This window comes from Canis lupus, chromosome 16 (genome assembly GCF_048164855.1).
Source record: "Canis lupus baileyi chromosome 16, mCanLup2.hap1, whole genome shotgun sequence".
Lineage (NCBI taxonomy): Eukaryota > Metazoa > Chordata > Mammalia > Carnivora > Canidae > Canis > Canis lupus.
In genome coordinates, this window is record NC_132853.1 from 55,946,373 (window position 1) to 55,970,992 (window position 24,620).

At 43.6% G+C, this 24,620-nt stretch overlaps 1 protein-coding gene across 1 annotated transcript in view; it reads right to left on the minus strand.

Annotated features, from left to right (window-relative positions):
• GRB2 (growth factor receptor bound protein 2) overlaps positions 1-15,057 on the minus strand; it is a 74,216-nt gene extending 59,159 nt beyond the window's left edge. The window contains exons 1-2 of the mRNA XM_072781537.1: positions 14,867-15,057; positions 5,570-5,782 (exon numbers count right to left, since the gene is read on the minus strand). Of these exons, the coding sequence (XP_072637638.1) occupies positions 5,570-5,647 (78 nt within the window). The 5' untranslated portion in view covers positions 5,648-5,782; positions 14,867-15,057. The remainder of the gene's footprint in view (positions 1-5,569; positions 5,783-14,866) is intronic.
• Between the last annotated feature and the right edge of the window lie 9,563 nt (positions 15,058-24,620).

Genomic DNA, 24,620 nt, shown 5'->3' on the forward strand with positions numbered 1-24,620 from the left:
CAGTAATGTACCGCAGAAGGAGTTAGAGGGCGCAGACATTGTACCAAGACCTAAAATCAAGCCCCAGGTTTGCTGCTTACTACATGTGTGAACCTGAGCAAGTTTGTGTGCCTGTTTCTGCAGCCATAGACTGATGCTAAGGAGCGCCAACCTTTCAGTACCCAAACTAGAAATAATGTAGAACTTTGTTGCATAATAAATGCTACATAAATGGTAGCTATTCAAGGAGGACTTCAAACATAATGGCTTACAGAGGTGAAAACTGAAAGACCCCCCCAAAGGGACACTGCATTTCCTTACTCATTTCTTTCTCCAAACAGGGATGACTGGTCTTTAGCCAGGACCCTAAAAGGAGTCTTGTATAGGAACTGAAATTCATTCTTAACACCTATTTGGAAACAGTTCATTCAGAAGACAGAGGGAAAAAATGAATACAGCGAAAGGCAAATTATTTGTTCTAAGAGAACTCAAACCATCCTCATTCATAAAAATTAAATGTAAAATTCTGGGTTTAGTCAATAAGATTAGTAAGAATTCTCATCAACAGGCAAATACTCCTACCTAGTACACTGATACGAGGAATTTGAATTAGTGAAGAAATAAACACCTCAACCCCATTTTTAGATGTAATCATTCAAACACTTGAAAGGGGACTCCTGTATCCAAATTCAGGACTTGTGGCTGCTATGAAAACTATTATCAATCAAACCCCAGTTCTGATTCCTGGCTCTCAGGAATAAACTCAGTGGGCATTCATTTCTCAGTTACATAGATTCATTCCAATGTCCCCAGCTGACAGGCAGAAATCTCCCTCATTTTTCCATTTAGCAACTCTTAACACCTTCCACTCAGTCCTTCATTCCTAGTCTCCAACACCTATGCACCCAGTAGTCTCATAGCCTGCTCACTACAACCTCCCAGGCTGGGCCTCCAGGCTTCCCTCCTATCCCAGAACATTTCCATCAATCAGCTAAAAGCCTGCAAAGGCTTCTTAAGGACAAGATCAAATTCCTGCTGGTTTTTCTTATCTTGCTCCAATTCTACCTTCTTTTCCACCATGGCACAGTCTACGACCCCATTCTAGCATTACTATCTCAAACCACAGCTCACCTCCCCAATCCCCCTCCACAGCCATCTCACAAGTTCAAGTCGCACTCCCTCCACACAGCACTATCAGACATTAGCTCTTACCAGTCACTGCTCTTCCTATATTACTCTGGCAATTAGTGTGTCACACAACTCAGCATCCCATTAAAGGTATTCCTTACTAAGTACTAATAGTTGTGATCCTGGATGGATCATTTAACTCTATGGGCTATTTCCTCATCTAAAAAGTAATAAAAATCGAAATTAAGAGATTTTAAAAGGTCTTCTGTTCTAAAAATCCTCTAATTTTGTACACTGCCACATCCTGTTTCACATATTAATTTCACTTCTCTTATTTGACTTAGAGCTCCTCAAGGGAGAAAGTATTTCTTCCCCAACTCTCAAAGCAACTTATCCCAGGATGTGGCTCAAGGAGATGCTCAGTAAATGTGACATTAAAACAGGTCATTAGCACCAAGATAGAAAGCTTCAAAAAGCTGAGTGTGATCCCGAGACCTATTTTTTTTTTTAAAGACTTTATTTTTAAGTAATCTCTACACCCAACGTGGGGCCTAAGCTCACAAAAACTGAGATCGAGGTGCACATTCCAATGAGCCATCCAGGTATCCCTCAAAACGTATTTCTAAAGCAGTACTGAAAACTGATAAAAGTAGGTAGTGCCAGACAGAAGACACTTAGATGATCCACTTGGTTCTTTTCTACAATCAGAACCAACAGAATCATTTAGTTCTTTTCTAGAATTAAAAGTCTGCTTTATAGAAAAGCCGCCAGCTCTGGAATGCAATGAACACAGGTTTGAGAGCTCAAAATGGTCTATACACAGCACTGTTTGAAGTATGGGTATGTAAGCCCTTAAAACAGCAGACGCAACTCAGATGTATTGTGTTCTAGGGTAGAGAATTCAGGGGCCTTGTTTGGTGGAGAACCCCTGGGACTATCTGAAGCCTGCAATACAACGGCAGGGAAATTTGGGTTCATTTCAGCCACGCAAGGCTGAAACCTGCAAACCTGCAACAGAAGAGCAAATTCTTCCATTTCTCTGCTTCAATGCCCTTCTCCTCCTCCCCTCCAAAAAACACATGCTTTTATAAGAGGAACAAAGGCAGATATACTGAGTTCTATTTTAGGCTTCCAGTAAAATGTTTTTGTTTTTCTCTTTTCTCAGGGCAGCACAAGTCAGCATGTAGATGGAAAGTAGGGACGTAATCTGCTGGAGGATGGGGTCCTCAACTCACCAAAGTTAACCGGGAGCCCCAAGACAGAGAGAAGAGGAAACCCTTTCTGAACTCTAGTCAGAAGCAAAGGGCTAAGCCCCTTGCTACTGCATTATCCTCAAATAAAATGTATTCAGGGGCGCCTCGGTGGCGGTAAAGCGTCTGCCTTCGGCTCAGGTCATGATCCCAGGGTCCTGGGATCGAGCCCAACATCAGGTTCCCTGTTCAGTGGAGAGCCTGCTTCTCCCTCTCTCTCTCTACCCCTCCCCCTGCTTGTGCTTGCTGGCTTTCTCTCATACTTGCTATCTCAAAATCTTTAAAAAAAGTAAGTAAAATGTATTCAGTATTCATGTGTATGTGTCCCCCCTTATCGAAGAGTGCAAATATAGCCCTATTTCAATCAAGTCAAACTGGTCAATGCTACTCCAGCTACTTTTAAACATGTTGTGGCTCACAGCTAACATCCTAAAGAGCTATCAAATCAAATCAAAGCCACTCAAATAAAACCAGTTACTCCTTGAATAATCAAATGAAGGAAACCCCTGCTTTTTAAAACAGCTCTAAGACAAAGCAATGTCCCTTCTTTTCACTCAGCTGTTTCACAGAATTTCAAGACAAAGGGCAACTACTGTATCGTCACTTTTTTTTTTTTTTTTTTTTGGAGTAAAGCCACAAGATTACTAATAAACAGCTAACGGTCACCATTCAAAAGTAATAATGACATTATGACTTCATATGCCAGTTATCTACCAAATTGGAAAGAACCAAATATATGCATTTTTCTCTCCCCAAAGAAAATCTGAAAGTAAATGTGAGCACTCTGACTCACTTTCTTTCCCATTAGAACAATTTCTGGGGGAATGTTAAACAGTATCATCTTCTCTAATTATAGGATAGGAGAGAAGCATTTCACACTTGTTCAAGAGTTTACCAATTTAAATTGGAGAACTTACAGATGCTCATGGTCTAGGTCTAGGATAAACTTAAGAGGTAACAAAGTTCTTGCCTAAAAATTATTAAAAATAGACCTCAAATCCCTAGTTTGGTTTTGTTGCTTAATGTTAAATACACAATGGGATAAACTTAGAGAAAAATATGAACTACCAGGCTTCCAGGCTCAAGTTTCTTGGGTAAGGTTAAGGGAGAAATCAAAGTTTGTGTTGGGGGGATCCCTGGGTGGCGCAGCGGTTTGGCGCCTGCCTTTGGCCTAGGGCGCGATCCTGGAGACCCGGGATCAAATCCCACGTCGGGCTCTTGGTGCATGGAGCCTGCTTCTCCCTCTGCCTATGTCTCTGCCTCTCTCTCTCTCTGTGACTATCATAAATAAATAAAAATGTTAAAAAAAAAAAAAAGATTTTATAAAAAAAAAATAAATAAATAAATAAAAAAAAAAAAAAACAAAGTTTGTGTTGGGGAAAAAAAACTGTTCCCACAGGGTTTTTGTACAGGCTACAGATGTGGGTACCTGAGCAGCCAATCTTTTTTAAAAATCCATTATGGTTAATATACACTGTTTTATTTAGTTTCAGGCATATAGGATGATGATAGTTGGGACGCTTGGGTGGCTCGGTGGTTGAGCCTTTGGCTCAGGGCATGATCCTGCGGTCCTAGTATTGAGTCCTGCATCGGGCTCGGGCTTCCTGCATGGGGCCTGCTTCTCCCTCTGCCTACGTCTCTGCCTGTCTTTCTGTGTCTCTCATGAATAAATAAGTAAAATCTTAAAACAGAACAAAGCAATATGATGACAGCATGACTGGTTATCTGCTGAAAACAGTAATCACATATGAAAACATCAAATTACCCCTCCGTATATCAATGATAGAGTAATTTAATAGTCTAAGTTAAGCTTGCTCCTTTGCTCTGACTTCTAGCTAAGAAAATAGAAACAGAAAAGCCAGATATACTGAGTTCTATTTTAGTTCTATTTCATGTTACTCTAAAACCTACAGCTGGTTCTGTCTGCTTTCTGACAATTCTGTGCTGACTTTGAGAATATCAGAGGTAAGTTTGGCAACACAAAAACAGCTCTGGAAAAAACACTTTCCTTCTCCTTAAAAAGCTCTTCAATATGGCCTTCTATGAAGTATACAACCTACATTTCTAACATCAAGAAACTTCAGAGTAGAACTCTATGCCTCGGGCAAGGAGAGCAAAATAGTAACTACCCACGGGTCTGCAGGACTCAAAAAAGAAAAGAAAAAAAAAAAAAAACAGCAGTCTTTTTATAGGGGACCATATTTCTACATTTCCACTTTCTTCCTCTTTGTAAAATTCTAATAATTTCATTCAGGGGTAGTAAACAAATGAGTGGCAAACTCCCAATCATCAGACTACAGCTCTCAGGAAAAAATGTCAAAACCTGAAAGGCAGTGAATATGGAATATGCAAACGTTAAGCTTCAGGTTCTCCTCCTGTAGAGCTGACACATTATTCGATAACATCCACCCTTGTAAAAATAAATTACATATCCAAAAGGGCAAGCTGCTGCCGTCAATTGGGTAAACAACATAATTACCATGTGCCAGGTGGACAGCGAATCCTCCTGTAAATAGTTTGGGCTCAGAATGAGCTGCAAAGTGGAAAGCAGCTTATTTTTAAACTGTCAGCGGGTTTCTTTTGTGCAGTTAGAGTATAATATGGGGTAATTGCTCAAGTTTCTTTTAAGAAAATCGCCATCTGACTCGTGCAACAGCAAGATGAACCTTAGGATTTAGTACTCTAGTTTTTTTCACAAAGAATAAAAAGGCTGAGGTTCTTTAATGAATTTTGGCATATACTTCTAACCACCCCTCTAAACTAGAGGAAATTCATTTCTAACCAACTAGCATCTCGTTCCAGAATGCAAAAATCTTTTGACTAGGCACAATAAGATTGAGTGCTTTTACATAAATACCTCAAGTCTTAAAAAAAAAATCCCAATGGGATAAATCAGTTTACTGATATACTTCCTTGCCACAACCATGCTGCTTTGACTTTACTCAAATTACCCTCCAACAAGCAAATAAGAGATACTCCAGGTATTCACACAAAGGCAGTTAAAGACCATACATCACACCAACCCTCCTAAGTCATATTTTATATTCCACTCAGCATCTATCTATATCAGCTATCCAGAGCCCGCCAGACGGTAAATGGGAAAAGTAGGCAATGAGAAAGAACAAGCTCGGCTTCTTTGTGTTATCAGGGCAAACGAAGGTAGGTGAGTACAAGAGGAGGCCATCTCAGCATCTGCGTGGCATTACACTTACCTTGAGGATGTCCCCCCTCTTGAAGCTCAGCTCATCGTCAGCAGTAGCTTTGAAGTCATATTTGGCGATGGCTTCCATTCTGAGCGCTGCTCAGGGCTCAGCAGCCTGAAGCCGAGGGAAGGAGTCTTCCCTGCCGAAGCCACCCAGCGCTCTGGGCTCGGCCTCGCCGCTCTCCCGGGACTTGCTCGTGCACTCCGGACACACAATGCCACCCTGGATCACAAGAGGGATGGGTGAGAGAAGTGGCCAGCACCGAAGGCAGCCCCGCCCTGCCGATCGGCCTGCCGCCCCAGCCCCCACGCCCCCTGGCTCGGCCCGGCTCGGCCCGCCTCCCTCGCTCGCAGGCAGGAGCCCCGATCGCCTCCTTCCTCTTCGCAGTCTCAGCCCCCCGGCGACTGACAGGCCCGCCGGCCAATGGCGGCAGCCGCTCGAGCTATTCCCGAACACACTTCCTCTTCCTTCCCGCTGGGTGTGCGCGGGGTGCAGGAACCGGCTGGAGACCCGCTCAGTCTCCGCCTTTCCTCCCTCGCCCCTCACGTTCTCTGCTCCTCCGGCCCGAAATGCGGTCCACTCGAAGAAAGGCCTCTCCCTGGGGATGGCACCCTGCTCTTGTTACACAGGCCTACCCTTCCTTTCGCCTGCCCAGCTTTCTGGGCTTCTGAAAACGCTGGGTCCCCTATCCAGTCAAAAGCAAGCAATTCCGGCTTTTGGTCCTGAGCTGTTTGAACTGTTCTCAAAAACCAACCCTGGGTCTGCTCCTAGGAAAGCAGGACAAAATGAACCTAGGAACTTTTTAAAATTCAGTTTGCATTCTGAGCAAGGCAGCTCTCCCTCTATCGCTTCCAAACTGTGATCAGCAAGCTCAGGTACCCAGAAAAAGATCCTGCGAGGGAGCCTTTTGTTGGTGAAGACTGGCTCCTGCCTAAGGCTCCCTCTCCCCTGAAAACCCCCGAGGATCTGGAGTCCCACCCAATAGCACTCGAAATAGATGTGAAGGTTCAGCATTTCCAGAACTAGCCTCCACATTATTTCCAACTACCCTAGGGAGCAAAGCTAAAGTCCTAACTACACTTGAAAGGAATCCCTCTTTCAGAATCTGAGCTGCCAGATGCCTTATCTGGGGAAAGAAAGTGCGGGGAGACGGTGCCAGTAAATCAAACAGAAGCCTCTCACAGTTACCCTGACAACAGCTGCTTTTCTCAGAGCCAGAGGGGTTCTAAAATGAATCAAATTGCATTTTGCAGGTAAAGATTCTGTAATAACCCTTAGGCAGTGTACTATGTGATGGTGAACTGTGGGCAGTACAATCACTGCCGTAGCAGTCTCCAGCCATGAATACGGGCATAATCTAGACCTTCGCCTAACTAAAGGAAAATAAAGCCCCACTCTTGCTTTCAGATACTGTTTTCATACAGGCTAAATAAAAGCAGAAAACAACACTGACACTGGCAGAATGGGGACAGATTATTTATAGTGACACCCTTCTTGGATAATTACCACCTAGGGGAAAGCTCATCTGAGGGGCACCGGTGATTATTATTCTTTTGTTCTAAACTTAACAATTGGGGCATTAATCATGCATAGCTGCAAATGGACTAAGCAGTAAACCAGCTGGGAATATTAAGATTAGAAGGAAATGAGTGTTACCAAGGAGGAAAGAAATCACCTGGTAATAAAAAGTCCTTCAGTCAAATTCTGAAAGCCAAACATTCTACCACAGGTAAACTAATTAACCAAACCAATGTTTATTCTATCAGGTCACACCTATGATATCTCATGTGGGGCTGGCTCTAAGAGAGGGAAGACAGAGTTCTAGCAAATATTTAAAAAATATGTAAGATTAGTCTCAGAGTATTTATTTTAAATTTTAAGTGATCTCTACATCCCACATGGGGCTTGAACTCACAACCCCGAGATCAAGAGTCACATGCTCTATTGACTGAGCCAGCCACGCACCCCGCCAAGTAGTTCTTTTTGTGTGTCCTTAAACACCCTTTACTTATTCTCTGTAGATGCTTTTTTTAAATCAAACTAATCCATATAGGGCAGCCCTGGTGGCGCAGTGGTTTAGGGCCGCCTGCAGCCTGGGGCGTGGTCCTGGAGACCCAGGATCGAGTCCCACATCCGGCTCCCTGCATGGAGCCTGCTTCTACCTCTGCCTGTGTCACTGCCTCTGTCTCTCTCCCTCTCCGTGTCTCTCATTAATAAATAAATAAAATCTAAAAAAAAAAAAAATTAATCCATGTATATAATTTTGAAAGTCACAGCTTTTAAAAGGCTTATAAAAAAAGGCAGTTCCCCACACTAACACCTAACAATCACCCTCAATTTTGTTTTTAGCTTTCTCTTTGTATTTACTTAAAATATTTCTAAATAACATGTTTTTACTGCTGTTTCTTAGTTTATTCCAGCCATGACTTAACGCTTGCAAGATGTTAACCCCTGCCAGCTTCCCCTTGCCCCATCCCAGTAATATCACATATTCCAGTTTAAGCAGAGTTTCACATTACAAAATACTCTTCACTGCTGACTTAATTATAAGCAACCTTCCTTTCTAGTACAATCCTTTACTTTTTCTTGGCATTAATAACCGCTTTTCCTTTTTTGCCTACTTTCTAATGTGTGTCCCTATTTTTTTTTTTTTTTTACAAATGCTCCAAGATCTCTGCTATATGTCTGTCAGTATTTTCAATATTTTCTACTTGACTAGCTCATTTATTTTAACTGGTCTCCAGGGCAGATTGTTGGGACCATGTATCAATGATGGGAAGCCATAGCGGTGTCTGGGTGGCTTAGTCGGTTAAGTGTCTGCCTTCTGTTCAGGTCATGATTTTGGGGTCCTGGGATCCAGCTCCACGTTGGGCTTTCTGCTTAGCAAGAAGTCTGCTTCTCCCTCTCCTGCTGTGCCCGCTCTTTCTCATAAATAAAAAGCCTTAAAATTTTTAAAAAGTGATGGGAAACTTAGGAACAATTGAGCCGATTTAACAAAGATAAGGAGTTTCATTTTTAAAAAACAGAAATCAGAAAATCAGAAACTCAAAGCATTGTCACTGTCAAGGTACTATGTTGTAACAGGGCATAAACTTCTATGTCATTTGGGATTTCATACAACTGCAATGTAACTGAACAACCAAAGCATAAAAACCAAGACAGTTTTCAACACTGGGTTTTCCTGTTACCCAACTCATCTACCACAGGTTTCCTAGAGAAAGCATAAACAGACTAACACTCTTGAAAATCATGTTTCAAGTAACTACTGTTTTGTGAGATACAGTTTGAGAGAAATGAAAACCCAAGAACAATCAATACTTCTGTGGCTGTGCCAAATAATAATTAGCAGCTCATGGAGAAAACCTGAAGGGGTCAGCATCTCGGGCTAGCCACAGAAAAAAGAGCACACAGGCTAAAGGAATTCAAAAGGGTGTGTTTCATTAAAGACAAACGACACCCCTCCCCCCAAAAAAAACTATCTTATACACGACACTAACTACTAAAAGAAGAAAACTGAAAGTAGATGCAAGTATAATGATTTTAACAGAGAACATGGGTTGACAGCACATTAATACTGAACCCTAATAAGAATGGTTAAGCTGTCCAGCATACACCCTACAGTCTATCACAAGCAGCAAATTTTAAGAACACAAATGCAGTTTGAATTGTTCATTTCAAGCAATGTGCACTGAATCTTAAATTGCAGTCTCCTAAAGGTATTTGTAGGACTTTATTTTCTTTCTTGCATTTAACTCTTTTCTTCCCAAAATTCACAGAAAATAAAATACACAACACTTCCTGGGTAATATAGCTTAGTGTCTGCATGGTCTCTAAAAATAGGCTGAGGGCAGGTGGCTCAGCGGTTTAGCACAGCCTTCAGCCCAGGGCGTAATCCTGGAGACCAGGGATCGAGTCCTACATCGGGCTCCCTGAATTGGAGCCTGCTTCTCCCTCTGCCTATGTCTCTGCCTCTCTCCCTCTCTGTCTCTCATGAATAAATAAATAAAATCTTTAAAATAAAAAAAGGCTGACCTGAGTTCAAGTACTGACCTTGATGCTTACCAGCCATAATTTTGAGCAAGCCTTTTAAAACAAGCTCAATTTCTCATATGTAAAATGGGATAGTACCACCTATTTTATTTTTTTTAAAGATTTTATTTTATTCATGATAGTCACACAGAGAGAGACAGAGAGGCAGAGACACAGGCAGAAGGAGAAGCAGGCTCCATGCAGGGAGCCGGACGTGGGACTCGATTCCGGGTCTCCAGGATCAAGCCCCAGGCCAAAGGCAGGTGCCAAACCGCTGCGCCACCAAGGGATCCCAGTACCACCTATTTTATAAGGTTCACTCACTATTAAGTAATACAGATAATATAAATGAAGTGCTTTGAACAGGGCTCAACATTAAGTTACTCAAAGTTAAAATGTGATTCTATGTAAAACATAAGATATGCAATTTCACTATTAAAAATTTCAAATTAAAACCATGAGATTTGGGATCCCTGGATGGCTCAGCGGTTTAGTGCTTGCCTTCGGCCCGGAACTTAATCCTGGAGTCTCGAGATCGAGTCCCACATCTGACTCCCTGCATGGAGCCTGCTTCTCTCTCGGCCTGTGTCTCTGCCTCTGCCTTTGCCTCTCTCTCTCTCTCTCTCTGTGTGTGTGTCTCATGAATAAATAAATAAAATTAAAACAAACAAACAAACATGAGATTTCCTCCATCTACTAATAAGCAAATTTTTAAAAAGTTTCTAATAGGGATGCCTGGGTGGCTCAGCGGTTTAAGCGATTGCCTTCGGCTCAGGGTGTGATCCTGGAGTCATGGGATCGAGTCCCACATAGGGCCTCCCTGCACAGAGCCTGCTTCTTCCTCTGGCTCTGCCTCTCTCTCTCAGTGTCTCTAATGAATAAATAAATAAAATCTTTTAAAAAAAGTTTATAATATTTAGCCTTTGCAATATTCTGGGTGAACACACACTGATTCTTTTTTTTTTTTTTAATTTTTATTTATTTATGATAGTCACAGAGAGAGAGAGAGGCAGAGACATAGGCAGAGGGAGAAGCAGGCTCCATGCACCGGGGGCCCCATGTGGGATTTGATCCCGGGTCTCCAGGATCGCGCCCTGGGCCAAAGGCAGGCGCCAAACCGCTGCGCCACCCAGGGATCCCCGCACACTGATTCTTTATCTAATGTTTATCCATTTAACATTTTGAGCAGCTACCATATGCCTGACAATGTGCTTAGTACTGGATTATAATAATAAAACCATCACAGAGCCCACTCTGTAGCAGGGAATTAATCAGTTCAATCTTTCTGGAAGGTAATTTTATAGTAGTATACTATAGGATAATAATTTTACACTGACAATTTTAAACAAGCAATTTTTAAATTGCTTCAATTGTTGAACAAGCAATTTGGACTCCTAGATTTATCTCAATGAAATAGTGACAAATGCTGTGCCAAATACATATATACCTGATCAATATCCATGAGAATATCTAAGAAACATCCTTCTATATAAATACCAAGAAATGCTATCAAATTAAAAACAAAAATGCAGAAAAACTAGTTTGTCCCATTTCCAATAAAGCAAAATAGTATTTATCAGTGTGCTAAAGAAAAACGAAAGGTTAACAATGAGTTATCTCTAGGTGCATGATCATGAAATATTTTTACTTTCTGCACTACACATCTCAATTATATTTTCATCACTACTTTTGTAGTTTAGACAAACACCAAAATCTTCATGGTACTATAGAGTTAGACCTGAATTGCGTCTAGGGATAATTGATTATCCCTTTACCACTAGATGGGTGACACTGGAGAAATAACCTATATTCTCTAATTCCTAGTTTTACTCAGCTGGAAAATGGGGTAATAAAGTATCTGAGAGGGATCCCTGGGTGGCGCAGCGGTTTGGCGCCTGCCTTTGGCCCAGGGCACGATCCTGGAGACCCGGGATCGAATCCCACGTCAGGCTCCCGGTGCATGGAGCCTGCTTCTCCCTCTGCCTGTGTCTCTGCGCCTGTCTCTCTCTCTCTGTGACTATCATAAATAAATAAAAATTAAAAAAAAAAAATTAAAAAAAAAAAAAAAATAAAGTATCTGAGAGGACACTTTTTGTGATTAAAAGAGAAAACAAATGTAAAGGCCTTCGTGGAGTCTCTGGCACAAAGTGCTAAGAAGTGTTAACTGGAAAAAAAAAAAAAAAGTGTTAACTGGCTAGCATCACCAGTGTCTTTTCAAGTACCAGTCCATATGTTCCTCCATCGTCCACCTTCCTCTATCTACATACAAACTTAGAAGAGCTTTCTGGTAGGCAAATTAACAGTCCTATTAAATATAAACTTTAAAATTAAATTGCTCCACATCAGAGTCCTAACAATGCTCAAATATTTACACATATAAAGACTAATCACATCTATCGTCACATATTCTATTAAGCTTTTAAATATTTGCTCTGTACATATAGAAAGTGTAATTTAAGTTGACTAATTTAAAGCCACATTCCAGCCTGACTATTTTACAGCTGCATTCTGTAACAACAGTTTTGGTCCTTGGACCAGCTGCATCAAAATAGTCTCATTCAGACACTGATTCACTGTGGGATGCCTTCTGGAGTTTTGCAATGTAGTGGCCTTAGCCCCAGAGCCTAATTTAAAATAAGATTCACAGGTAATTCTTTTTTTTTTTTTTTTAAGATTTTATTTATTTATTCATGAGAGAGAAAGAGGCAGAGACACAGGCAGAGAGAGAAGCAGGCTCGTAGCAGGGAGCCTGATGTGGGACTCGATCCCAGAACCCCGGGATCACGCCCTGAGCCAAAGGCAGATGCTCAACCTCCTGAGCCACCCAGGCATCCCAGATTCACAGGTAATTCTTAAGCATGCTAAATTTTAAGAATCACTGCTGTACTAGTAGAATGCCTTAACCAGATTTCAAACTTTGCATTCCAGATAATGCACTACAATGTCTTTGCATAAAATAAAAGTAATGCACATTCACTTGGCTCAACTAGGAAAAAGCCAACTTTAACAAATAAAACCAAGGGCTCTCAATAGCCTTTCAGTAGTGCTAGGAAAGTCTTTTGAACTAAGCAAGGAACTATTAATTTCTCTCAGGAGAGCATGGTACATCTCTATTCTGTATTAATTTCTCCAAAATCTATTATTATTTTGTTCTAGGCAACAATCAGAACTGCTGCTGCACAACAGGCAACATAACAGCAATTTCTCAAAAAAACTGCTAAGTACCATCAACTAGTAGTATTTAAAACCCAGCAATCCCTCAAATCTGAATACACTTGCTAAGGGAGTAAACTGCCTCAAGCACTTAAATGCTTGCTTTTAGTATCAAAGAAAGCCAATTACAAGAATTAACTTCGGTTTTTATTTTGGGAATTCAGAAAATTTTGGACAAAGGAAGGAGTAATGAAACAGTTATTTATATCGAAAAAACCCCAAGAACAGTAACAACGATGCCCCATTAGAAGAACCCTGGTAAAGAATCCAATTGCCACAATGGGCAAGTTGTTTTTTTTTTTAAATATTTTATTTTATTTATTCATGAGAGACACAGAGCGAGAGAGAGAGAGAGAGAGAGAGAGAGGCAGAGACACAGGCAGAGGAGAAGCAGGCTCCATGCAGGGAGCCCGATGTGGAACTCGATCCCAGGTCTACCAGGATCACGCCCTGGGCTGCAGGCAGCGCTAAACCGCTGCGCCACCGGGGCTGCCCAATGGGCAAGTTTTAATTCATCAGTGATCTAAAGAAATTCTATTCCCTTAAATATTTAATGTTATCTTAATTCTACTGTAACATAGGTCTAAGGTTGGTTTTCATTTTCTAACACACACCACTCCCACTAAAAGCCGAAAAAGAAGTCCTACAAACCCCAAATTGACCCAATCTTCCTTACTAGTATAAAAGAGACATAGGAAGAAAAGTGTAAGCAGGCACAAAAGCACAATGTTAAAATGAAGAGAACAACTAAAACACAAATAACACAAGCAAGCTACACTTGTGACCTAGTGGCAGTATTGATTACTTACGGATGAATTCAATCCTTTGAGCCTCCCAGTTCCCAGGGGGAGAACTTAAAGTCTCCCAAGGCTCTCTGGCAACTCTTCTGGCTGACTGAAGGAACACAGTGGACGCTTCAAAGTGAAGGATAAAGCAGGAAAAAGGGTATCTTCCCCGGAGAGAAAACGGAATCTTTAAATGAGGGAGAAGACAAACTGCACCAAAGGGCAGAAACCTTGAAAAATTATGCCAAAGAGGGGACAAAAAGGAGGAAGGGGAAGTAGATTAGAAGAAGGGGGGGAGGGATGAGCAAATGACTTGCATTACACAAGCAAACACTTAGTGTCCCCAGTGAAAATGGAGACAAGTAGGTAGAAAGGGAAGGCAACTACTGGAGAAGTATAAAGTGAGAGAGAGAGACAGGAAAGCCAAAGAGATATGCTATCTTCTTTCATGTGTCTTTTGGGCTCTTTTCTGAGTCAACAGTACCAAAAGACACAGGTCGAGTGCACTTCGGCTCCTCTGCAAATCGTACCTTTTGGAAGAACTCCCTAAACGAGCTGTTAACTCACGGGGCGTATATGGAGAGCGATGCAAATGAAAAATACCAGTGCCTTCCTTATCCTCTTGCACAGAAACCTTTCCTCGGAGCATTTCCAACCAACTGCTGCTTATTGTTCTTTACAAGTATTTTTCAGTGTAGTTTCAAAAAAACAAAAACAAAAAAACTAGACATCTCAGCTGGCTCCGGCAGCAAAAGTTCTAAATCACGGTATTCATAGGGTCGGTGGGCTCCCTCCCCAAATTCTGGCCCAAAGACACCGGGAGATGGTGACGTGGTGGCCGTGCAGGTCGCAAGAGCATCAATCACCACACTTGCAGCCGCGGCGAATCCCCCGCCTCCCGGGCCGGGCCGAGTCAGACTGACTCACAGAATGAGTACCCAGGGCTCCCGGGGTTCTCCCGGGCCCCTCTGCGCAAGCCGTCCCCCGAGAAAGCGTGAAACTTAAAGAGGCGCACCCGGCCTCCTGCCCCGAGCTAAGCTAAGGGAAGGACGGTCCCCAGGAAGGAAGCGCCCCAAAAAGGGAAATACGGAGCCCGGGGGACTCCGTTCCCCGCGCCAGGCCTCGTCGCCCCGACCCTGATCCCCAACCCTGGCAGCCCTCGGTAGACCGGGCCCGGTCCTCGCGGGCCACCTCCCGCTGCCGAGCAGGGGAGCAGCAGCACCGGAGCAGCAGCAGCAGCGCCGCCGCCGCCGCCGCCGCCGCCGCCGCCCGTACTCACCGTGGCGCAGCAGCTCCGCTCCGCGCCCGGCCGACCCGTCTGCAGCGGTGCGAGCGGCCGCGGACCGCGCTGCTGCTCCCCGAGGGCAGCGCCTGCTCCCGCCGCCGTCGCCGCTTCAGTCTTCGTCGCAGCCGCCGCCGCCGCCGCCCGCTCGCTCGCTAGCAGCAGCAACACAGCCGCCTGGCTTCCGCTCCTCGTCGGGGTCCCGCGAGAACTTCCCCGCGCGGCCCCGCCCCGTCCCGCCTCGCCCCGCCCCCGCGAGACTTCCCCCGGCGGAAAAGGCCCAGAGCGCACGCGCTCCTCCTCGGCCGGGGCCCCGCAGGTAGCCGCCGTCTAGACGCCAGGGCGCCTGCGCCAGACCGCCCCGGAGCAGGTGGCACCCACGTGGCCCCGCCTCTGGGTCGCTGTAACCCTCTCTGTGCCAAGGAGGGTAGATGACAGCTGAGCCCTGAAGGAGCAACTCTTCATCACAGCCTAATCACTTCCCTTTTCCTGCCATCAAACCGAGGATTTTGCCGGGGGATGTCGGAATCTCCCTCTATCCTGAAGCGCTCCAAATAGAGGACCAGCTTTTGAAATGCTTGAGAATTCGGTCCAAACCGCACTGTTAGACGAATGAACATATTCTTCGCTCATGGGTCTAATCAAGTGCCTGATGTGTGCTAATCCTAGGCATAGGTATAGGTATACAGGTGTTGGGTAAAGAGGTACAATGATGAACAGGTATCTCGGCCCTCGAGGAAATCGAGGAAATCGCGGTCTACAGGAGCCGGAGAGGGAGGCTTGGCTGGCTCAGCGGTTGAGCATCTTTCTTTGGCTCAGGTCGTCATCCTTGAGTCCCTGAACCGAATCCCACATTGGGCTCCCTGCATGGAGCCTGCTTCTCTCTCTGCCTATGTTTCTGCCTCTGTGTGTGAATAATAATGAATAAATGAAATCTTATGAATAATAAATGAATAAATGAATAAATAAAATCTTAAAAAATGAATTGAATAAATCAAATATTGAATAAATAAAATCTTAAAAATGAATTGAATAAATAAAATCTTGAATAAGTAAAATCTTTTAAAAAATTAGAGGAGCGGAAGAAAACAAAAAAATGCCATATGCAATGTTAGAATTATTTGGGAGAATGCTGAGGAAGCTAAAAAGATGGGAGGGAGAACTGCTACTCTGCCCATCTCAGAATAGCCTCCCAGAGAAGGTGATGATGATGTCTGAGCTGAGTCTTGGAGGACGAGTAGGAGTTCACTAGACGGAGCTGTCGGGGAAAGGCGCTTCGGGCGAAGGGAACCGCATGCCTGTACAAAGGAACGGAGGCGTGAGAGAGAGTCGTGTTCTGTGCGATGCTAAGTTGTTCGATTCCTGTGTGAGGCGGGTGAGAACGGGGGAGCAGCAGATGAGGCTTGAAGAAGTAACTCCTATTTTTCAGTTCCAAAAGCTCTTTCCAATTAAAGAGAACAGAACGTATCTAATGGTAGTGTGCTCCCTGGAAGCCAACAAAATAGTGCTGAGATGAGAATAACCGAACATCTGATTCTATAGAGAAAATAAGCCATTGAAATTAGGAAAATGAGTTGTTCTTTCACCAAGCATTTATTGAGCATCAACTGCATGCGAGGCACTATGCAAGGTTATAGACGAACCCACCAAACCTCTGCTTTCAGCAGTTTCTAATCCAGAGAGTCTCGGAGCGTGCAAGACAAAACAGCTGCACTTAAATCCCATTGAACTGCATACAGGACTGCAGAGGAGGGAGGCTTACTTAGTGCTCAAGTAATCAGGGAGGACTTGGTGTTTGAACTGCAACCTGGAAGCAGGGAGGAAAAAGTGAGTAAATTAGCCAATATTTCAGATTGCCCAGATTTTAGGATTTGGGGTAGGGTGGGGGAGTAATGAGAGACAAGGCCAAAATGTATGGCTTAGGGCTCATTGTCAAGTAATTAGCAACCTCTGGAGATTTTAGAGCAGGACATGTCTGATATGTACTGAAAAATGATAAGAGGACTAACTATTTGCCACCTGAAGTGCATAGTGTTTCTACAGGGCGAATAATAAATATCCTCATTTACAGACTCAGAAACCGAGGCTTAGAGAACTCACTGAAATGACCCAAGGAAACCTACACACAGTAGACTCAAGACTTGAACCTAGGCCTATCTTGTTCTAAAATGCATATATTCCCCACTATGATACTTCATCATTTCTTTGTAATTCTAGAATGATGGCCAGAAAAAAAAAAAAAAGAAATGAAAGGGAAAGACTTAGCTTCTGAGCAGAGAGGAGGAAGAAGTAAGGGAAGAGTTGGATTTCTTTGTTTTGAGTGAAGAGAACAACAGAGAAGTTTGCCAGCCAAGAGGAGTCGTTAACTGGGCAGGGATGAGGTGGTGTAGGGAGGAGGGAGGGGAAGAGATGATGATGTCCAGTTTCGGACATGTAGAGTTCATCATTCTAGGAGACATGCAGGTGGAAATATCCAGTATGCTGTTGAAAAGCTCAATGCATTCATTCATCCTCCACACAACATCAACAGAGCATCTACTTTGTAGAGAATAGGATGATCTGTCACAGAGCTTGCAGCCTAAAAGGGAACATACTATTGAGAGTATGACATTTGCAGTATTGGCAGCTTTGAAAGCCTATGGCAGGGGTCCTGACCTAGCCTACGATCAGTAAAGACTGAGGGGGAAGGTTTGAGAATCTAGTTAGCCCAAGAGGAAAAGAGTGTTCTAGAAGAGGGCATAGCATGTATAAAGACCAGAGAGTAAGAAAGAACTCAAGGAAACCGTTTATAATTGGGATGAAGAAGAATGTGGCACATGATAAAGGATTTGGAGAGGCTCATGCAGGGTCCTTTCACTGCTGTTAAAAACTAGGCACTTGATCCTATAGGGTCCTGAAGCAGGGGTGAGCCACAGTCAGATTTTCATCTTCAAAATACTTTATCACTGATTGCAGAATGGAAATCGATGGGAACTAAGATATATATATTTTTGGAACTAAGATATTTATCATCCACGAGACAATCGTGGATGTCTCGAGACATATTTCAAATCGAGACAATATCTCAAATCCTTTGCAAGATCTTTATGGATCTGGCCCCAGCCTGCCAGCCCTACTCTCTTTCTGTAGCCAACACACACACACTTCACCAAAACTAAACCACTGTGGTTTCCAGAAGGTACTATAATCTTTTGAACGTCCATATCGTGGTACATGCAGTTTCCTCTGCTCTGTTGGCCTCCTGCCCCACCTCTGTTTTAGGCACCCAAGCCGGTTTTAGGTTTTCTTCAAAATTCCCACTATACCTCCAATCTCATTGCAGCATTATTTATTCAAAACCTGCCTCCCACCACCTTCCTTATAATGCTTTACAAGTTCTCAGAGAAACAGGACCGTAGCTTTTCACATTTGTATTCCCAGCCCCCAGCACAGTGCATGGAGTGACTAAATGGATGTGTGGAGAATAAATAACAGAAGCTGACTCGAGATAAAGATGTGGTTGCTTTTCTGTGCAATGTGATATTTGAAGCTAAGGAAGTGGGTGAGATCTCAGAAGAGTATAGATGCCTAAGAGAACAGGAAAAAAAAATATGCACTTCCTTTTAAAATGCAGCATTGATAAAACAGACTGTGAGTATGTCTTTGCAAAAATATATGCATATGGACCAGATTTGGAAGGGAACATTTAAAAGTAAAAACAATTGTCTTGAAATGAAGTGATGGTGGGTGACGTATGAAAAAAAATCCAGGGCAGCCCGGGTGGCTCAGCGGTTTAGCGCCTGCCTTTGGCCCAGGGCATGATCCTAGAAACCCGGGATCGAGTCCCACATCGGCTCCCTGCATGGAGCCTGCTTATCCCTCAGCCTGTGTCTCTGCCTCTCTCTCTCTCTCTCTCTCTCTGTCTCATGAATAAATGAATAAAATCCTAAAAAAAAAAAAAAAGTGCAACAAAACACCAAAATCTTCAACATTTGTTATGTTGTCTTGCCTACAAAGACTCAGAAACTTAAAAGAACATTGCCCAAGATCATTCCATGTAGAGAAAAAAGACACACTAGAGACAATAATATTTTGAATGTGTGGCTACTGTTAAATAGCAAAAAGGTACAGGAGTGAGTGAGAGGCAATTGCAAAGTCAAAGTCACACCCTGGCATGGAAACCTGTGTAACTGTAGCAAAACTTGCTGATAACAAACTGGCCACACCAGGCACTTCAGATTGACAAATTATTTTTTTAAGATTTTATTTATGTATTTATGTATGTATGTATGTTTTATTTATTTATTTATTTATGTTTAAAGATTTTATTTATTTATTCATGATAGACATAGGGAGAGAGAGAGAGAGGCAGAGACACAGGCAGAGGGGGAAGCAGGCTCCATGCAGGGAGCCTGACGTGGGACTTGATCCCAGGACTTCAGGATCACGCCCTGGGCCAAAGGCAGGCGCTGAACCGCTGAGCCACCCAGGGATTCCCAGATTTTATTTAGATATAAATGAAATTTATATTTTTCTCTCATTTTATTCATGAAAGACACAGAGAGAGAGAGAGGCAGAGACATAGAGGGAGAAGCAGGCTCCATGCAGGGAGCCCGACATAGGACTCGATCCCAGATCTCCAGGATCATGCCCTGAGTTGAAGGCAGATGCCCAACCGCTGAGCCACCAGGCATCCCAGAATGCACAAATTAATGACCCAAAAGTCTTTCCTTGCGGGTGGTGGTGGGGGTTTGCAGTTATTTTTAGTCGTCGGAAAGGGTTTCTCGTTTTGTTTTCTGTGAATTGTCGTGCTGCCGCCTGCCGGTAAGAACTGGAAATTACCCTGGCATTTATTGAACCTTCTGATCCCGCCCCCTTCTCCCCCCCCCGCCCCCCTCCCCAAAACTGGGCCAGCGTTTTACCTCTTCCCCTGGAAGCTGCCTCCAGCCAATTTCAGGCTAGTCTTCTGAGCCCACATTTCTGAGCATTTCTGTAGGGAGAAAGAATCAGACAACCAGTGACAACCTAAACTTGGTCATTGAAATTCTACTCCCACCTGCTCAATTGATCTTTGAAGTTCTCATCTTAGAATTTCATTTGGTCAAGTTGTGAGCCAAGTCTCTGTCTGCTTCTCAAGCTTAAAGGGTGGCCTCCCATGCCGAGCCTACCAGTGGGACACCTAGTCCTGTGACTTCCCTTCCTCTACCCCCTGACTCCATTTCTATTACCTAACCTGATCCACATCATTGTTTTTGGGACGCTCCCCCAACCTGCTTACTGATCATTCTGCCCCACATTCCAAATCATTATCTACATTGCAACCAGGATGTGCCGCCGCCTCCTCCTCCTCCTTCTTCTTCTTCTTCTTCTTCTTCTTCTTCTTCTTCTTCTTCTTTTTTGATATTTTATTTATGTATTTATTCATGAGACACAGCGAGAGAGAGGCAGAGACACAGGCAAGGGAGAAGCAAAGACAGGCAGAATGAAAAGCAGACTCCATGCAGGGAGGCCAATGTGGGACCTGATCCCGGGACTCCAGGATCATGCCCTGGGCTGAAGGCAGGTGCCAAACATCTGAGCCACCCAAGGATCCCCTAGGGTGGGCTTTCTAAATTACAGATTGAATCATGATCATAGATGATGATGGAAGTCCTTAGCATGCCCCATGTAGCCCTCTGTGGCTGGCCTTTTGTCTCTACCCTTCTGAATGACCTGCAGTTTCCTAAATAATTCTACAGTTCTCTTGCCTCCACGTTTTTGTACATACTGCTCCTTTGGGGCAGAATGCCTCTTTTCCCTGCCTTCCTCATCATAACCTGGCTCCTGTCTGTCCTTTAATACTCAACTAAGGTGCTGCATCCCATGATGCTCTGGTCCCAAGAATAGCACCTTCAGCATACCACATCATCACCATATATTTTTTTAAGATTTTATTTATTTGAGGGCAGCCCGGGTGGCTCAGCGGTTTAGCACAGCCTTCAGCCCAGGGCCTGATCCTGGAGACCCGGGATCGAGTCCCATGTCAGGCTCCCTGCATGGAGCCTGCTTCTCTCTCTGCCTGTGTCTCTGCCTCTCTCTATCTCTCAGGAATAAATAAATAAATAAAATATTTAAAAATTTTTTTATTTATTTGAGAGAGAGAGAGAGCATAAGCAGGGTGAGGGGCAGAGAGAAACAGACTCTCCACCGAGCAGGCTCGATCCTAGGACTCTGGGATCATGACCCAAGTGGAAGGCAGACTCTTAACCAACTGACCCACCCAGGCAGCCCCATCACCATATTCTTAAGACCATATGTTAGCCATCAACTTATTTGTCCTTCTCCCCTTTAGACTATGAGTTCCTCAAGAACAGGTGCCATATCTTGTTTTTTTTGGCTCCCCAAATAAACCATGATTCTAAATAATATGATCCAGCATGACAAGTGCTCTCGCAGCACGGGGACTCAGAGTTAAGGAAGTCCAGAAGAGAGAGATAAATTGGGGATAGAGAATCCAAGAAGCCTTACATGGAGGAGGAGGTAATTGAGTTATCTTGAAGAACAGTTTGCATTCCATTAGGTAGAACCAATGGAGACCTCACTAGACTGAAGAGCAAGTTTTTAAGATGGAGTAAAGGGCCCCAGATTCTTTTCTAATGTTTTCACATTTTTTAAAAATTTTTATTTATTTATGATAGTCACAGAGAGAGAGAGAGAGAGAGAGAGAGAGAGGCAGAGACATAGGCAGAGGGAGAAGCAGGCTCCATGCACCGGGAGCCCGACGTGGGATTCGATCCCAGGTCTCCAGGATCGTGCCCTGGGCCAAAGGCAGGCACTAAACCACTGCGCCACCCAAGGATCCCCTGTTTTCACATTTTAATGCACAAGAGAAGCACCTGGATATCTGTTTAAAATGCAAATTCTAATATCCCAGAAATATTCAATCCATTAGGTCTGAGAAGGGCTCAGAAATATGCATTTAAGGAGTCTCATGCTCTACCAACTGAGCTAGCTGGGCCCCCAGAAATATGCATTTTCAGTAAGCAGCTGCAGATAATTCTTAGGCTGTTCTTCTTTGAACCAGACTTTGAGAAACAATGCTTACTAAATAACTGAGTCATGGGAATTCTGGGACCTTCCCTATTGGGACATATTTGTCCTAGATTATAGGAATCAAAATGTGAATTGCTATGGGCCAGAGAAATTGAGGACTTACTCCTTTGTGCACTCCCTTGGGATCTTATGCTGTCTGATGCTGAGAAATGCCAGTAAAGGCTATTGGTGTGGTCATTATCTGGGCGGGTGGCACTTAGCGCCACAGTATAAATAAATAAAAAAATTAAAGCACAGATAAGCAAATGGACTCTGGTCTTGACTGCTCTCTGTAGCGATGCCAGAGTCAAGTTCAGAGAAGGCTGGCACTCTTCTATTCCTTCTGTTTCAGTTTTCACATCACTTTTTCATTAGAACACATTCTGTTCATTAAGGAGATGAAGTCAGTTCCATTTTGGCTGTGAGCTAAAATGGAATCGATGCATCCAAAGGGTGGAAATTTCCCCACTGTTCCTACGCCTCCGAGAAAGAAGCATTAGCAATTTTAAGACCAAGAAGTTTCTCCAATATTGGTTTATTATATTCTTTTAAATAATAAAACATTCCACATAGAAGAATCTCCCTTTTTTCTCCCTTAACATTTTTCATTTTTTAAAATTTATTTGAGCTTCTGATGTCCTTTTGCTTTTTATTTTTATTTATTTTTTACACACTGAGTTTTCGTTAGACAAATATTACATGAACCCATGATCTCATGAAAGATGAAAACATCAAAGATGAACAGGCAGGTATTGAGCACCAATTTGAGGCCAGGGAAAGTCTATAAGGGTTTTTTGCACTTTATCCCATATAGTCTCCACAAGAGCCACATGCACTGGATATAATGACTATGCCTCTTCTATCGATGGGGAAAATTGTTTCCATAAGGAGGAGGTAGTCAGCCATGTCCAATGTTACCAAAGGGGACGGGTAAGATGAAGACAGAGGCAGTCGTTGAATTTGGAGATTGTTGATGAAAAGAACAAGAGCCTCAGCAGTATCATGGGGTAAGAGTCTTATTGGAGGGGATAAAGAGAGACAATGTAAGTAAGGAGGTAGAGACAGAAGGTAAGGGCAGCTCTTATAGAAGAGTTTCGCTATAAGGGCATCTGTCTGGCTCAGTTGGTGGAGCATGAGGCTCTTGATCTCAGGGTTGTGGGTTTGAGCCCCATGCTTGTTGTAGAGATTACTTAAAAAATAAAATCTTTTTTAAAAAAGAGCTTTTTTATAAAGCTGAACAAAGATTGGGACTTAGGGGACCAAGGAAGGGATTTTAAGTATGGGACCTGTTAGGGCATGCTTTGTATGCTCAAGGGAATTATCTAGTAGAGAGGGAAACTGGTTGCAGGAGAGAAGAAGGAATTGGGGAGCAAAGTCCCTGCGGGTCAGGCATTTTCATGGACAATGAGAAGCACAGGTGAGAACAGGTATGGGTCGGTGTGTGGCAGTGGTTGTGGGAAGGTGCAACCTCTCTGCCCTGGCGACTTCCAGTCTCTCAGTTAAAGGAGGGGAGGTGGGGGAAGGGAGAAGAGGGCAGGAAGTTTGTTTTGGTCGGAAGGCATGAAACTGAACTTTTGGACTATGGGGGATGAAATCGATTCAGGAAACATTGCAGGTGCTGCTGTGGTCCCACTGGGTTTTGGGACTGAAAATTCAGAAAAGGCCACTCAGCCTGGCTGGCTGTGTGTTTTATTTTGTTTTTCAAGATTTTATTTATTTATTCATGAGAGACAGAAAGGGGCAGAAAGAGAGGCAGAGACATAGGCAGAGGGATGAGAAGCAGGTTCTATCTATGCAAGGAGCCCAATGTGGGACACGATCCCAGGACTCCAGGATCATTGATCACTCCCTGAGCCGAAGGCAGATGCTCAACCACTGAGCCACCCAGGCGCCCCTGTAAAGGGTCTGGTTTAGCCAGGTTGGGATTTTGTCAGGCTGATACCACCAAAGGAGAAAGGCTGGAGTGTAGAGTATGTGTGTAAGACAAGGAGCCCTATGGGGCATGGAATCTAAGCAGGCAGAAGAGAAAGGTGGGGGTGGGAGGGGCAGTATGTGATGGGGGCAGAGTTTCTGTTTGGAAAGATGAAAAAGTTTTGCAGATGGGTGGTTAGTGATGATTGCACAACAGTGTGAATGTGCTTAATGTCACTGAACTGTACACTTTTAAAAAAATATTTTATTTATTTATTCATGACAGATAGAGAGAGAGGCAGAGACACAGGCAGAGGGAGAAGCAGGCCCTATGCAGGGAACCCTACGTGGGACTCGATCCCAGGTCTCCAGGATCATGCCCTGGGCCAAAGGCAGACACTCAACCGCTGAGCCACCTAGGCATCCCTGAACTGTACACTTTTTAAAAAAAGATTTTATTTATTTATTTATTTGAGAGAGTGAGAGCAAGAGAGAGCATGTGCAGGGTGAGGGCCTCAGGGAGAAGCAGAGTCCCTGCTGAGCAGCGAGCCCAAAGCAGGGCTCAATTCCAGGACCCTGGGATCATGATCTGAGCCAAAGGCAGATGCTTTTTTTTTTAAGATTTTATTTTATTTTATTTTATTTTATTTTATTTTATTTTATTTTATTTTATTTTATTTTATTTTATTTTATTTTATTATTTTATTTATTCATGAGAGACACAGAGAGAGAGAGAGGCAGAGACACAGGCAGAGGGAGAAGCAGGCTCCCTGCAGGGAGCCTGATGTGG